Genomic DNA, 15,677 nt, shown 5'->3' with positions numbered 1-15,677 from the left:
AACTATTTTTTCTCATTCCAAGAAAACGATGTGCAACGGAATCATTTTTGTGTCGAGTCAACTTTCAGCTTAATTTTTATATTTGGTGAGTAATCTCACAATCTCACAGGGCCTCCCTTAGCTCACTTGGTAAAGGACATGCTGAAGGTGGCTGGGTTCAATTCCCGGTATGGTCTAGCAATTTTTCGGGTCTCGACTTTCCTGGGCATAGAGTATGTGATTGTATTTGCCACACAATTATACTAATGCAAAAATGGTACAGGCATCGAAAGCTCTCAATTAATAACTTTGGAAGTGCATATAGAACACTAAGTTGAGAGCACGAAGTTAGCTAATATGCGATATTCAATAAGCTTGAAATCCGAAGAAGAATAAGAATCTCACAATATCAAAGAAGCTTGTAAAATCAATATCATACATGATTTTTGATCCAATATAATTTGATTGATGATTTTACCAACACTGATCTACCGATGAGTTTGAAATTTAGATATCAAAATCGAATGACAATTCTTCACACGAGTGCTTCATCATTGGGAAATGACAAGAAAGCTCATGATCGGTACTTTTGTCTCGTGATAGTGAGAGGAACTTTTTTATCATTGTCACACCACGGTCGTGATATTTACCAGATCTGAATTGATTATGATTGTGATGATTATGATTTGAATAGGTTTTATGGAGGTCATTTTTCAATCAAACTTGTCCAGTGAACTTTTGCATCAACTACGGATATCTTATGTGTAGCATTCGGACAAAACTCAATAGCTCCAATCTCATGTATGATTACATGTGCCCATGAGATTTCCGTAGCTAAATTCAACGTCGCAAAAATCACTGATGAGTTTTCAGGTTAAAAAACTCATTTCTATATAGTGTGGCGTTATTCATTGTTATTACTATTGTTTAGGTTGGAAAATTAACACAACATGCATTAGCATACTATCAATTGACGTTAGAGTGGTTTTTATGAGTTTTACACGGGAAAAATCCGATCTCCGAAATGAAAAAAATGACTCATGATTTCATGAACGCAGCTTGTTTTCATGTTATGAGAATACACCATGAATAATATTCATGATATCATGAGCAACTTTTCCGTAACGCAGCAAAGATTCCCAAAATCGTGAATCATCCGAGTTGAAATCATGAGCAAAATTCATGGGTTTAACTGTTAACCAAAAACTGTAAATAGAATAAAATAAACCATCAGACTGGATTCGAACCAAGAACCTTGAGATCATTAAACCCATAATTTGACCACTAGACTATCAGTACTTGTATAAGATGGCAGACAAAAGGCTTATAAAAGAAACCTATGTAGTGCGGTTTATGAACACGGTTTGCCACGGTACGTGTAGCGCTTGTAGCGGTCTTGATTCCACTGCATTATGAAATCATGAATTTCCATGACGAATTCATGAATCATGGTTACTATTTCATGGGATGGCAAGGTTTTTCATTTCATGATTTTTTATTCATGAAAATGGAATCGGATTTGTTTCCGTGTAAGGAATGATTTTTCGACGTTACGAGTGTGGGAATATGCATGAGAATATCAAGCGTGAATTTTGTTTGCCGCATTCGCAGGCTAATTTATTCTCGCAGGAAGGTTCAATGAATAAGATTTGAGAATGATATTCCGTACAATTGTTGTGGGGAAAGACTTGGTAATCTTAAACAAGTCCTTTGGAGTCTTTATGGTAGGTTACTGTTGAGGTCCCACTGATATTTATTTTGGCATATCAAAAATGTTCAGAAGTCATGTTTAGAGGAGGTAACGTTTTACATCTTGAGAGGCAAGTCCAGTGGGAGGATTATAAGATTTATGGGGCAATCTATGGGTCTTTCGAAACAAGCTCAGTTGATCGATACTTTAAAAAAATCCTCTGGTTCTAATCCATAAAATCTCTATAGATATGAACCTTCACTTTTTCAGAAGTTGTGACCGGCGATGTATTAGGATTGCAAAATTCGCTACGAGAGGAGGGGGAGTCTCCAATAAAACCGTACAAAAAACTCTATAATCAATTCAAGTATTGACCATCAAGAATTCAAGCTGAGGAATGCATTGGATCCTAGGTAATATTGATTCTCTTCATAGTCTTTTTATTTCGTTGATAGCTTGAGTGCCGAACCGTTTATTGTCGTGTTTGTCATATTAGAAGCTAGATAAAAGCTTCTTACATCGATCTGTGAGCTAAAAATAGCGGGGAATGTCTTAACATGGCCGGGAGGATGCAAAGAGAAAGTCTACGAAGAGAATCTGACAATGTTTCTTAGAACCTAATCCAGTATTCAGCTTGAATTTGCAATACCATTAAAATAAAACCTCAGGAATAAACGTTTGAAAAACGTTACATTCACATTGGGCTTACAATTCCTCGTGTATTTAGGGTTTTTCCTACATTATTTAAGAGCATGCTGCAGCTGTTTAGAGTGTAAAGACGATTATACCGCTGTTAGTACCAGACTTGGCTAGCGAACCGAGGTTGCACCGTACAATTTTAGCTTACTACACATGCACAGTGGTCCAGAATGCAGATTTAGCTGGAATGATATGTTTTGAGCCTGAAATTGAAACTTTAGACTAAAAGTCTCTTCTACAAAGTTGTTCCTTATAGTTAGGCCCTCATTTTTATGACAATGAATTCTAGGGTGGTTCCTATTATCATTAAAATCAAAAATCTAACTTTTTTGTTTGAATAAATTAAGGTATACATTCTTCGGCAAAGTTATAGCTGAGCTAATTTTAAGCAACTTTGTGAAAAATAACTTTTTTGTATCTCTTAAATTGGCCGATTTAGAGCTATTTTCTTGAATTGAGTTAGGGTGGCTCTTAAAAAAACAGTTTTTTTGCTCTATTTTTCTTATTTCGAATTTCTCAGCAAAGGTGTCTTCAGATAACTTTTAGATATTAAAAAGGCGCAAATTTTTGCTGCACAAAGCTTCGGTACTTTTTCGGTATAACTTTTTTATTTGAAAATTCTCATGAAAGTTATCTTCTAGAGCATTTTTAAACTCTTAAAGACGAATGTTTTATAGCTGAATTTGTTGCCTGTATCTCTTCTAATAAAAAAGATATACTCAAATAAAGTAAAAAATATGAATAAATTCAAATTGATTTTATACGAGTTTAAAAAATAACATACCTCCAATTTTTTCATATTATTGAGAATAACATACGCCCTTTCAAATGCTGCAAAAAAAAACTTTTTTTTTGTTTGCCCCAACCAGAGATATTACCATTTGAAAAATGCATATTTTTAGTATACAAACGTCAATAACTCTTGATCGGCGAAAGGTATTGACAAGCTTTGTGCAGCAAAAATTTGCGCCTTTTTAATATCTAAAAGTTATCGCAAAACACCTTTGCTGAGAAATTCGAAATAAGAAAAATAGAGCAAAAAAACTGTTTTTTTAAGAGCCACCCTAACTCAATTCAAGAAAATAGCTCTAAATCGGCCAATTTAAGAGATACAAAAAAGTTATTTTTCACAAAGTTGCTTAAAATTAGCTCAGCTATAACTTTGCCGAAGAATATATACCTTAATTTATTCAAACAAAAAAGTTAGATTTTTGATTTTAATGATAATAGGAACCACCCTAGAATTCATTGTCATAAAAATGAGGGCCTAGCTATAAGGAACAACTTTGTAGAAGAGACTTTTAGTCTAAAGTTTCAATTTCAGGCTCAAAACATATCATTCCAGCTAAATCTGCATTCTGTACCACTGTGACATGTACTAATCAACACCCTGATGTACAATTATTTCAACAAACAATTGAGGACATTATACAAAAAAAAAATCTGCAAAATTCAAGTCTGCATTACATTGAAGGCCCACTGATACGAACTGATCATTTTCCGATCAAGCCCTCCCTGCGTGCAATCACAAACAGAAAACCAGCGACGCGCTCCTGCCCTGCAGAGCAACGCAAACAAAACCAGATGATAAGAGTTTTTAAGCCCATAGTCAGAGAGAGGTGAGAAAATGCAAAAAGGAAACCAAAATCAACAACATCAACATAAAAACAACACTACTTACCGGTTGTGGCGGGATTGCATTCTGTGCATCGAAGTCCAGCAGGCCGTTGTTGCATAAGTCGGGCGAAACGCAGACGTAGGAGCTGTCCGGACACTGGGTTGGTGGTGGCGCTGGGAGAATCTTACAACACTGCTCGGTGGCTGAGTTGCAGTTCTGCGCGGAAAAGAAGGAGGAGAAAATTAATGGAAAAGGTTATAAATAAAACAACAACGCCTCGATGCTTCATCGAGAAATGTAATATTCCTAGATCGTAGGTATGTGAGCGAGTTTGGGCCTCCTAGGATTAAATCATCCCATAATGGCAAATGGTAACCCTATCCTAGGTCGTCACGTATAAAACGTACGATCGATCGGTCAGTCGGTTGGTCGGTCAATTGATTGAGTTCAGCTGATATGGGCCCGCGCTCCACACCACCCCGCCTGGCTTGAATGCCAAATATAGGTCATATGTGTGGTTCTCTCTTTCTGCACTGCCCATATATCATTCCTTGGAACGAGGACGGTGAAGAGTTCACTGCAGGAAGATCATCAGGTTGCACTACTGCGAGGAAGTTTTCAATGCCACAGAAGGCCGTCGTCGTTCATCGTCCGGTGAATTTTAATCAGATGCGTAAAAAGTGAAACCTCCCAAACCAGTTCTCAAGTCAATAGCGTCAGTTTTGCGCGAAAACAGAAAGCATTCTGATTCGTGGGGTAAATATTCGCCAAAACAATAAAAAAGAAACCAACGAATGAAAACTACAAATAGATTTCGCGCAGCGTCACCTGGCTCACGCGCTCAGGAAGAATCACTCAAAATCGGAATTAATGTATTCGCAAACTAAACAGTCTTCCTCTATCTGTATCTACGACGCGTTGTCGATCGGTTGAGGCAATCTGCATTCCTCTGCTTGGAGTGGCCAAATGGTAATATTATTCTTCTTTCCTCCACCTTAGCAGCAATTGATGAATGTTAATTTTGTTCTTGAAAAATAAATCACCCCCCCAAAAGGCATTGACGTCAAGATCTACGACTTATGCTGCGAAGATAACCGCGTGGCGACAGCGTGACTACGTGGAGAAACCAGTTTTTCGAAAATATAATAATCCTAGCGAAAATGAGTGGTTTTATTTTAGATTTTTGCAAATTGATCGTGATATGTCCGATATCTAACAAGGTGGTTGAGTGTCATCCATCAGAATACGTTTCCGTCGATAATCGGCCAATAGCAGCAGTAAAACTTAAGTCTACCATTAGTATTCCCATTATTGGCAACAGAAAAAAAAAGAACTGTTGTGTTAAACGAGATATGACTATAAAATCTCGATTATCATATTTAGCAGTACGATTTCAATCAACAGTGCGCTGGGTGGGATGGGCGAATAATTAATGGAAATCGCTCAAATGTATCCTTGAAATTATCTAAACGAGCATCAACAGTGATTAAGCGGGATGTTTGACTAATTTGATTAGACATTTATTGAACTTAATAAACATCTATTTCCAACAAATGTTGTGTTGATAAACATGAATCTGAGGTACGTGATAAACTTGTTGATTTGATTACTAAACATTGCTGCTTTGAATTTAGAACTTCAAAATTATGACCAGTTCGATCCATATATTCCCACCATTAAATTGCACAAATGTTCAACAACAGAAATGACAATACAAGGTAAGGCAAGTGCAATCAACAACATTCAGTCACTCACGGAGAAACGACCTACACTGTATGCCTTTGTTCACTTTCGTGAAGACCCAACAGTCACACAATTAAAAAATTCACTGAGGACTAAACTAAATGAGATTTGCAGAAGGTGAAATTTCGATTAATTTGAAAAAAATCATTCGTCAGATAATAACATTAAATTACAACCAATAACTAAAAATAGAGCATTATCAGTCACAATTATTTATTAAAGTTGCAGAATGATAAGGCATTCCCAAATATCTGAAAGATTACATTTGCCTTTGTATGCGAGATATTTCTTTTTATTTCTTTTTGAAGATCTTTATGACATTAGTTCAAAATGGTCTCTCAAAAGAAAGAGAAATACAGTTTTAAAATTCAGCAATTTGCGTTATCCTGATCATGTAGAACAATCATTTATTAGATACAGTTCTTTAGTTGAGTGAAACCTCCTTAATGACAGTGACGCTAGACCAAAGAATGATACCAAAAACTTGTCACCACAATATCATCCCGATACCATATTAAGCAAATACAATACCAAAACAATACCGCACAGGTATTCTTTTGGTATTCAACCACACATTTTGGTTATTTGAAAAGCATTCTGCATTTTTTTTTTTTTTTTGTATTTTACCTTTCAAGCATTTTTTGAGTAAAAATTTCCTAATTTTCACTGAATCAAGCTAAGACTGTATAGTAGAGTGGGCTATCGTTATATGGAAAAACGCAAACTTTACCTCACCAATCGAGAACAACCCTTTTTTGGTTCCATTTGGAGTCGCAAACAACTGTGCAAAATCTGGGGACGATTGGTTGTAACTCGGCTTTCCACATTGCAGTTGAAATTTGTATGGAAATTAGTATGGGAAAACCAACTTGCATGTTTATTCATAGAGACCACAATTTTGAATGAACCATGCAACTAAGTATGTATAAATATAGTCCGGTAGGTGCCTAACAACTTTTCCAAAGAAAGTACGATGCTAGAATGTATCTAAAAAATTATAACTATTCAAATATTTATGGTTTGAATTAAACACCAAAACACACTGCCGGTGTACCAATGGGATTCAAATTCCAAACTGAAAAAAAAACGTAGAAGGATCTATGCCTAGGGGCACGAACGGAAGCTTGACGTAGGACCGCTAGTGGATGGAACAAATGTGAAGAGCATTTAGTTCTTTAAGTTGATCGATCAATCTATTATCTTAACTCTTTCCGTTTTTGAATTGTAGGTGTAATAAATTTGAAGTATTTTTTTTTCAAAGAGAAAGTTGATGAAGAGAATCGATCAAAATCACTTGCACCCCTGTTTCCACGTTTGGTTACAAGATTACAACTCTGGAGAGTATTTTGTATGGTCGTGGTTCTAAATATGGACAAACAGGCACAGATAAATTATATTCCAACTCTTTATTGTAACAAGCTTGTTGGCCCGACATGGAGGCGAACCAGCCGCAGGCTGAAAGCCTCCCTAATAAAGATAAATTAATTAATTGTTGGCCTGAAAAGGGCCGTTTGGTTGCCAAAGTTGGTGCTGATTTAACCTCCGAAGGCGAGCCAGACGACGGATGGTGGCTATCTCAAAGAACTTTGCGATGACGCTTGGCACCTTCTTTACCAGACCTTTTCCTCCTTTGCCACGACCAGTCAATTGTTGCTTGTTGAGTGTGAAGCAGTGGACTAGCCACCACCTTCCTACTGCTGCTATTGCTGTTCACCACGCCGTCCGAAGTGAAAATGAGCTAATGCCATACAGCAGCGCTCTTTCATATCTTTTCTGGTTAAAGCAGAATGATGTGCAACCAAGTGGTACTCGATTATGACGACTGGGTTTGGGATGAACGTTTATTTCATGAAAACAGTGTTAAAATTAACACTTTTTATTGGTACATTAGACAATGCTTGACATAACCACTATTTCAATAGTTGCTTGTTGAAAATCACCAGTCGAAAGTATTGCTATTGATACGTAGAAATATTTCTGATCGATTGGAGATAAAAATTTTGAAATTGATCCAGGGGCAGCTGAGTTGTCAATGTTAAAAATCTTTCATAATTTTGTTACATGTTCCATTTTAGGATTTCACAAAGTGTACCCCCATATAGAAATCACAGACGTAGTCCTACGTCAAAATTTCCGGAGTTTCTTATCTTGCCGATTTGGTATGTTCAGATGAATTATTCAAAAACAATTGCTCTATCTCATATGTGTAGTTGGAGAGGGAGGGAAGGGGGGAAATAATATACCCCGCCTCCCACTCTATTGATATGATAATGAAGTTTCAAACTGAAATAACTTCGGAGTTTCTTATCTTATCGATTTGGTATGTTGAGATGAATTATTCACAAACAATTTTTCAGTCTCACCTCGCCCTCCTCACTCATACAAATGGAAGTAAACTTCAAACTGCAATAACTTCAGTGTTTCTGATCTTGTCAAGTTGGTATGTTAAGATGTATTTAAAACATGTGCTCCATTTAATAGGCGTAGTTAGATATGGGGGCTTACTGTATGCTTTCCGGTCCTCACTTATATCAACGAAAGTAAAGATAAAGACTTAAATAACATTCTAGCACCACACATCCTTCAGCAAAGTTTTAGGCACTTCCTGGGCTATATTTTAACGTATTTTGATACGTGGTTTGTGAAAAATTGTGATCCCTAGTAATTGCGTTGCGTTTGTAACGGAGTAATTGGTAGATTGCATACTGGTAACTGTCATGTATCAACTTTAACGAAAAACTATTTGGGAGTCAATAGTTCTCCAATCAAAGTTTAGAACAGGAAAAGCATGACAATTACCATTGCCGGCCACGTCGATCTTCTCCGATACTGGGGAAAGGAAGGATATTGTTGATGTAACATCTACTTAACGGGAGGCCAGCGACTCACCGACGCCCCCACAGATGCTACAAAGTTGGATAGTTGGGTAGGAGTCAGGATTCGCTTAAACAGGCGATGTAACCATGATAACTGTTTTATTTTGGAGGAACCTGGGAATAGCACGGAACCCACGGTCTTCTACTCAGTAAGCAAAAGCGGCAGTTACCAAGCTAGCCGAGCACCTCAATTTAAATATTGGGACCTTATTTTGTGATGTTAATATAATACTAATACTAAGAATACTGATTGAAATTGTTTATGAGATCATACAACGCATAAATTAACTGAAGTTAAAAACTATCACTAACTAAACTATTGAAATTTAATTACAACTTCACAACAGTCGAGAAAAAAAGGAGCAAAAATTGACGACTGAAAATTTTCCATGTCTCTCTTCGAGCACAGCACACTACGATCTCGCAAAATTGTGGTCCCTAGTAGTAAAGATTAAAAAAAGTAGGTTTTCCCATGCTAATGTCCATACTAATTTCAAACGCAATGCGGAAAGCCGGGTTACAACCAATCGTCACCAAATTTTGCAAAGTTGTTTGAGACCCCAAGTTACCATATCAAAAACTTGAAAAGGAGGACATTTGATTTGAGGTTTGGTGATTAAGGAGGACAATGATTACTTTTCTTAACATTAAAGGAGGACAATGAGTTTTTATCAAACGTTTTAATAATATGTGCGCTATCACAAAATTCATGATTTGCGAAGGTTCAATTGATATTGTTCATAACTTGTGGTCGTTATCAATTCAATTCATCTTCTCTTTGTACTTCTGAAAAATGCATCAAACTAGCCTTCACAATTCATGTTTGATACTTGGAAATGATCTAGTCCAGCTGATTTGCATGAAAACTGCAACTTTTATCATGTACAAAAATCAGTATACATGTCATCGCTGATTGAAACCAACATGGAACATCTAAGCAACCTGTTAATTTTACCATTGATTCAGCATAGGACTCTAATACCCCGTACAGACTATGGATTATATAATGTAATATAGGCTGTCTTGCAATGAGCACTCATACATAGGATTTCCAGCGAAAACTAAATGTATGGGTGCTCATTTCAAGACAGCTAATAGCTAAGCTTAGCGTTATATACAAAATAATTCCTATTATTGATATCATTCCTTACATTCGACTTCACGCTTCACGTGCCTCTTCGCTCTCAGTATGACAGCGGCCAAATCAAGCATAACTATTCAAATCGACGAAAAATGCTTTTGTAAACAATCTCTTCAATCGACGATTTTTCTTAACTGCTAACTCACCCACGCAAACAAAGACCATCATCAGGTAGAGAAATCTTTGCCTGGTGTTGTTAGTTTCTGTGAGTGAGCTTGCAGTTGCCACAAATCGTCGATTGAAGTTTTTTTTTTTTTTATTCTTTATTAAAGAGATTTTTAGCCTTAGGCTAGTTCATCTCTAAATCGATTGAAGTTATTGTTTACAAAATAAGATACGTCGATTTGTATAGTTCTGCTTGAAATACCCATAGAACCAGAACGTCAAAATCGAACGCATGTTGGATTCAATCTGTGTGGCTGTTTTTCATTTGGTGATTTTTTAACTTAAATTTGACAGATATAAAATTTTCAAATAAACCTGTTATTGTATCAGACTTATTTCTACCAGACCAGGAATCAATTTTGACAAATTTCTTCTCAAAAATCACACGATCAACAACAGAGAGATTTTTGAACATTATAATTTATTTTCGAAATGTCAAATTTAAATAAAAATTCAGAAAAATGGAACACAGCCTAAGGTTGAGTTCCATTTAATAAATTTTCACTGACTCTTCGAAAATAATACATAATGTTCGAAAATCCCTCTGTTGTTTATCGTCCAATTTTCAAGAAATTGTTTGTCAAAATTGATTCCTGGTTTGTCTGAAATAAGTCTGGTAGAATAGCGGGCTTATTTGAAAATTTTCCATTTGTCAAATTTAAGTTAAAATTTACGAAATGGACGGCAGCCTTCACCGCAGCCTAAATGTAGCGGGGTTGGCAGCAGTAGTATACTCCTAGTCCCACCATCAAATGGCATTTGCTAGATAAGATGAAGTTGCGACATAATTAAACAAAAAAGCTCTGCAAACAACGCTCTTTGAAAAGAAATTTATGAATATGTTTTTCGAAAAAATGCAAGGATTAAAAAGGAGGACATTTTCGGGCAAAAGGAGGACGTAGAAAAATTGTTGAAAAAGGAGGACATGTCCTCCTTTAGGATACCATATGGTAACCCTACCCCAAATGGAACCAAAAAAACATTGTTCTGAAAAAAAAATGATAATGATGACCCATCCTACGTGTATAGAATCACAGTAGGCATTGGTTGTCATGATAAGTTAATTTGTTTACATCGTGACTTCACCGCAGCAAGCACGTCGCGATTCGAACCTGCACGCTCGAAACGAAAATCCCGGTCGATCAAATTCCTGGGAAAGAATTTTATACCTCGGTTGACCGAAAGAATGTAAAATCAAAACAGAAGTCGAAATTCCCCAAAAGGTTCCTTGGCTGGCAAGGAATCTGCAACCATGAACCAGAAAATATACCAGGAGGAGTGCCTACGGAAGAAACTACAGGGTGATTCAGAATAACTGTCACCGATTTCACAAATATGCAATTCTCAATGGGTAAAATGGGTATATGTTCAAGTATTTTTGTTTTAAGTGTGTACATATATCAGCTTGTATTGATAGTAGGATTTGAAATTTAATTTGTTTGTGATTTCAAGCAGCCATTGACGTCAAAATGGAGAATGGCATAAATCTTTAAAAAAAATCGTGTGTAATCTTTTAAAAACTGAAATCTCTTCGCAAGAATGTAACATTTATTTTTGCATCATTATAGAGGTACAAAGGAAGCATGCTTGGAAAATCCGTTCAATATCAGAGCTTAAACGCATCACCAGGACTCAAAAAGGGCTGGAACTAAAGCGTGCGTGCCAGCTGTGGTTAATTTTCATGACAAATGTGGCTGATAATTAAGGTAAAGGGAGAGAGATTTGAAATAAACTATGCTAAGTTGAAGATTATATATGTAGAATATCTGGAATATAATGCTATCAAAAATTCATGCAAGCGTTCAATCGTTATGACCATTTTAAAAAGGGACAGTTATTCCGAATCACCCTGTACTGCCTTTTCTGGAGCAGCATGAGGTGGATTACCTATTCTGGTCGGACTTGGCAAGCTGCCACTACTCAAATTCCACAAACAGTGGTACAGCGAAAATGGCGTCATAGTGGTTACCAAGGAGATGCATCCGGCCAATACTCCGAAACTAAGGCCAATTGAGGAGTACTGGTCAATTGTGAAGCACATAATGAAGAAAAAGGATGGAGTTGCATTTAACCTGAAGGATATCAAGCGGAAATGGAATTTGGCAGTTAAACAAGTGGGAACAGGGCTCGTGCAAAAGATGAAAATGAAAAATCTCGTTATACTTACTATGTATAACTATCCCGTCTTGGGCAAACCTTTCACTTAGCAATTAATTATTCTCAGCTTACTTTCGGGAAAAATCGTACCCAAATTGCTTACACACAAGTGCCATCATTTATACATTATATATTATTGCAAGTATATAAGATTTGCTCCAAATAATGTGTTATTTCAACCCACTATACGATTCAAAATCATCATGATATCATATTTAAACAGTGGTAAATCTGCGAAATGACAAGCAAAACTAGCAAATGATGCATATGTCGAAGAGGTACCTTTGAATGCCACCGCAAGTTTGCTTTTCACGCTTCAGCAACATCTTTCACAATCTAGCCAGCGACCACTTCAATCGTAATTCAACAGCAATTAAACTGCCCAAATAAAAAAAAACACTTCTTGTGAAGGTTCCCTCCGTTGATGACCGGCAATCAAAGCAGTTTCCGTCATCCAGCGGATGCGCTTTCCATAATTATCAATTAACCAAAACTCTACTCGTCGCAAAGGTCTAGGCTCTTCTCTACCTTCGCCACAAATCATCCGTCCCATTTGCAACCTCGAATGGAACATAATTCATGCTCTTATGATTCCATAATAATTCCACTAATAAACCGCATAGCCGCAGCATGTACAATCACTGTTTACACCCTAGTGCCCCCTCCCGTTGCTTCTCCCACCTTCATTAAATAAACATTTTTAACAATTATTTAACATAAGTACGCATATAAATTGAGCAATGGAGCATGGTTTGAATACTCAAGCAAGCGAGCAGTAGCCACGGTTGGTGTTGTTCCTCTACATACGGAGGAGTCCCCCCTCTCTCTCTCTCTCTCTCGCGCACGCAGCACGTTGATCAGCAACGGCTACGGAGGTCCACCATCCCCAGCTGATACAATCGCTATTTTAAACGAAACAGAATCTGATAGCGCACATGCAAACCAACCGACAACGGCGACGATGGCGTCGCGAAAAAATGAGCATATAAAGATGATATTTGTTGCACCCTCTGCCGCCTCAACACCCACCTAGCCTACGATCGCCGGTGGATCATTCTTGTAGCAGAAAAAAAAATGTATTCACTTAACAAATGATTTAAACGCGATTGCAAATGGCAAACCGTGTTTAACCTTTGCCGATGACCCGCTTCTTATCGCGAGAGTTCTTGCTGCAAATTAGCCAGGCGCCAGGCCCCCCAGTGCAGCCAGCAGTGCACATGCATGCATGGGTGTGCGGTAGGTCAATTCTAGCCTGGCGGGACATGGCATATGGTGATGGGGATGGGGTTCGGTTCTTGCAAGGTCCGCAACGACACGAAGATGTACCTACAAAAACATGAAGATGTTCGCTGCCGTTCTCTGCATGATCCCTGCGGGAGATCGTAGATCCGCTGGGGCTACCGAAACCAGCCGCGATCGTTATAGGTTAATGTATGTATGGGGATGCCGAACCGGTACAAGTTGGAAGTAGGCGAAATGCGAGATACGGGAAAGTCAACACTCGCTAATTGAATGGACTATGCAATGAGGGGAAACATCATTTTTGTTTCGAATCATCCGTTTTGTATTGAGTTCATAGGATATTTAGGAATTTTTAGAATCATATAATTCTTTGAATTCATACAGTTCCTAGGATTCTTAGGGTTTTTATTATTATCTTGATTATTCTGGATTCAAAGGATTGTTAAAATTTAAAGCATTCCTAGGATTCTCAAGATTCTAAGTATATTGGTACATGGATCTTTGGCTTCTTGGATTGGTAGGATTAGAATTCATAGGATTATAAGGATTCTTCGGGTTCTAAGAATTCATAGAACTCTTAGAATTTATTTGATTCTTATTTTCCTCATAGGATTGTTTAAATTCATAGGTTGGTTTTCCGGGTTAAATTTAACCTGTAGTTAAAAGCTACGGACTAAAGTTCATCGAACAGCTTTACCATCCAAGCGTAACTAGTTGAGGACAGTGAGATTTTTTGAATTGCAACTGAGTTCCGTAGGAAAACTGGCCGATCAAATCAATAGTTTTCGATCAAACATCAACATGAATAATAGTATAAAGAGAGAGAGAGCGAAGAATTAATAATTTCCATTTAATTCCACTACCTTATTTGCAGTTATCTGCAGTCGAGTATTAGTACAAGACACTGAAGAAGCCTGCACATTGTAGACGAAATACGCGTATCTGTCAAGGATAAGCAAATAAGGTAGTGGAATTAAATGGAAATTACTAATCTTTCTCTCTCTCTTTAAACAGGTATTCCACTAAGAAGCCCATATTCATCAGGATGAATAATAGTTTTCGAACTTTCACTATAATTACAAGTTGAATTCAATCTAGCAATTGAGACACAGCCTTGGGATTCAATTGATTCAAATATGATTCTTAAGATACTTAGGATTCTTAGGATTAGTTGGATTCGTAGAAATCAATTGAAACGAAGGATGCGTTGGATTAATTGGATTATTTGGCTTATTAGAATTATTTAGATTCCATGAATCTCATTTCCGTTGTAAGAATGTCATGGGATTCTTTGGCATATTAGGATTATTAGGATTCACACAATTCTTGGCATTTTAATGATTCTGACAATGTTTTGGATTTCTTGAATTATTATACTTCAAAGATTTTCAGGATTCCTACGCTTCCCCATATTGGATTCTTATCTTAGGATTCTTAGGATCAATGCGGTTCTGAAAATTCTTTGTGTTCGGATCATAAGAATCTTACAATTCTTAGAGTTCTAAGAATTATTAAAATTAGTAGCCTTCAGTGCATTCTCAGGATTCTTAGATTACATAAGATAAGTATTAGAATTTTTTGGATTGCATGGTTCCATTTTTTTAATAATTCTTTGGATTCATAGAATTCTTACACACACACCAAAAAATTATGAATTTTAATGGTGATGTAAATACCCATGCATGCTAAAATTGAAGCATGTAAATTTTCTTTTTGCGTAAACTAGCTACTTGCAAGAAATATTTCTTACAAAGATGCATGGTTGCTAACAATATTTAGAATATTTCATTAAATGACTCATAAATTTACACGATCTGTAATGTGAATTTGTATGGTATGTGACGCTCCATTTATGTGCATCATAGTGACAGAAATTTACACTACTTTTTCGAACTGTGCAGTTCAAAAAAGTAGTTTAAATTTCTATTCAATATGATGCACATAAATGGAGCGACATATAGCATGCAAGTTACGATCATATTTCCAGTGGAATTGACTGAAAATGACACTGATGAAGATTTGTAGTCGAAATTCGTATCTGTCAAGGATGAAAAATTCGAAGTGGATTTAAATGGAAAATATGATCGTAACTTGCATGTTAGATGTCGCTCCATTTATGTGCATCACATTGAATAGAAATTTAAACTACTTTTTTGAACTGCGTGGAAAATGAAAACCTTTTTTGCTCTAATGAGTATTCCACTTACAACCCAATTTCAAAACTTTCATTATATTAAATGTAAAGTTATGATACTTTTTACGAAAAATTCCAAATATTGTATGCAAGTTGATAGTTTGCGTAAAAATTAATAAAAGTTTACCAGTTATATTCAGAAATTGTTTCTGTTTAGGATTGTTAGGATCAGT

General features: G+C 36.6%; 1 protein-coding gene across 2 annotated transcripts in view; it reads right to left on the bottom strand.

Moving 5' to 3' along the window:
- scaf (scarface) overlaps positions 1-15,677 on the bottom strand; it is a 140,886-nt gene that overhangs the window by 95,718 nt on the left and 29,491 nt on the right. For both annotated transcript variants that reach the window (XM_065216597.1, XM_065216596.1), the window contains one exon: positions 4,050-4,202. In XM_065216597.1, the coding sequence (XP_065072669.1) occupies positions 4,050-4,202 (153 nt within the window). The remainder of the gene's footprint in view (positions 1-4,049; positions 4,203-15,677) is intronic.

Source organism: Ochlerotatus camptorhynchus, unplaced genomic scaffold (assembly GCF_037179485.1).
Source record: "Ochlerotatus camptorhynchus isolate MF236.1 unplaced genomic scaffold, CSIRO-AGI_Acam_v1.1 ptg000064l, whole genome shotgun sequence".
NCBI classification, from domain to species: Eukaryota; Metazoa; Arthropoda; class Insecta; order Diptera; family Culicidae; genus Ochlerotatus; species Ochlerotatus camptorhynchus.
This window is presented reverse-complemented; position numbering and strand designations above follow the sequence as displayed.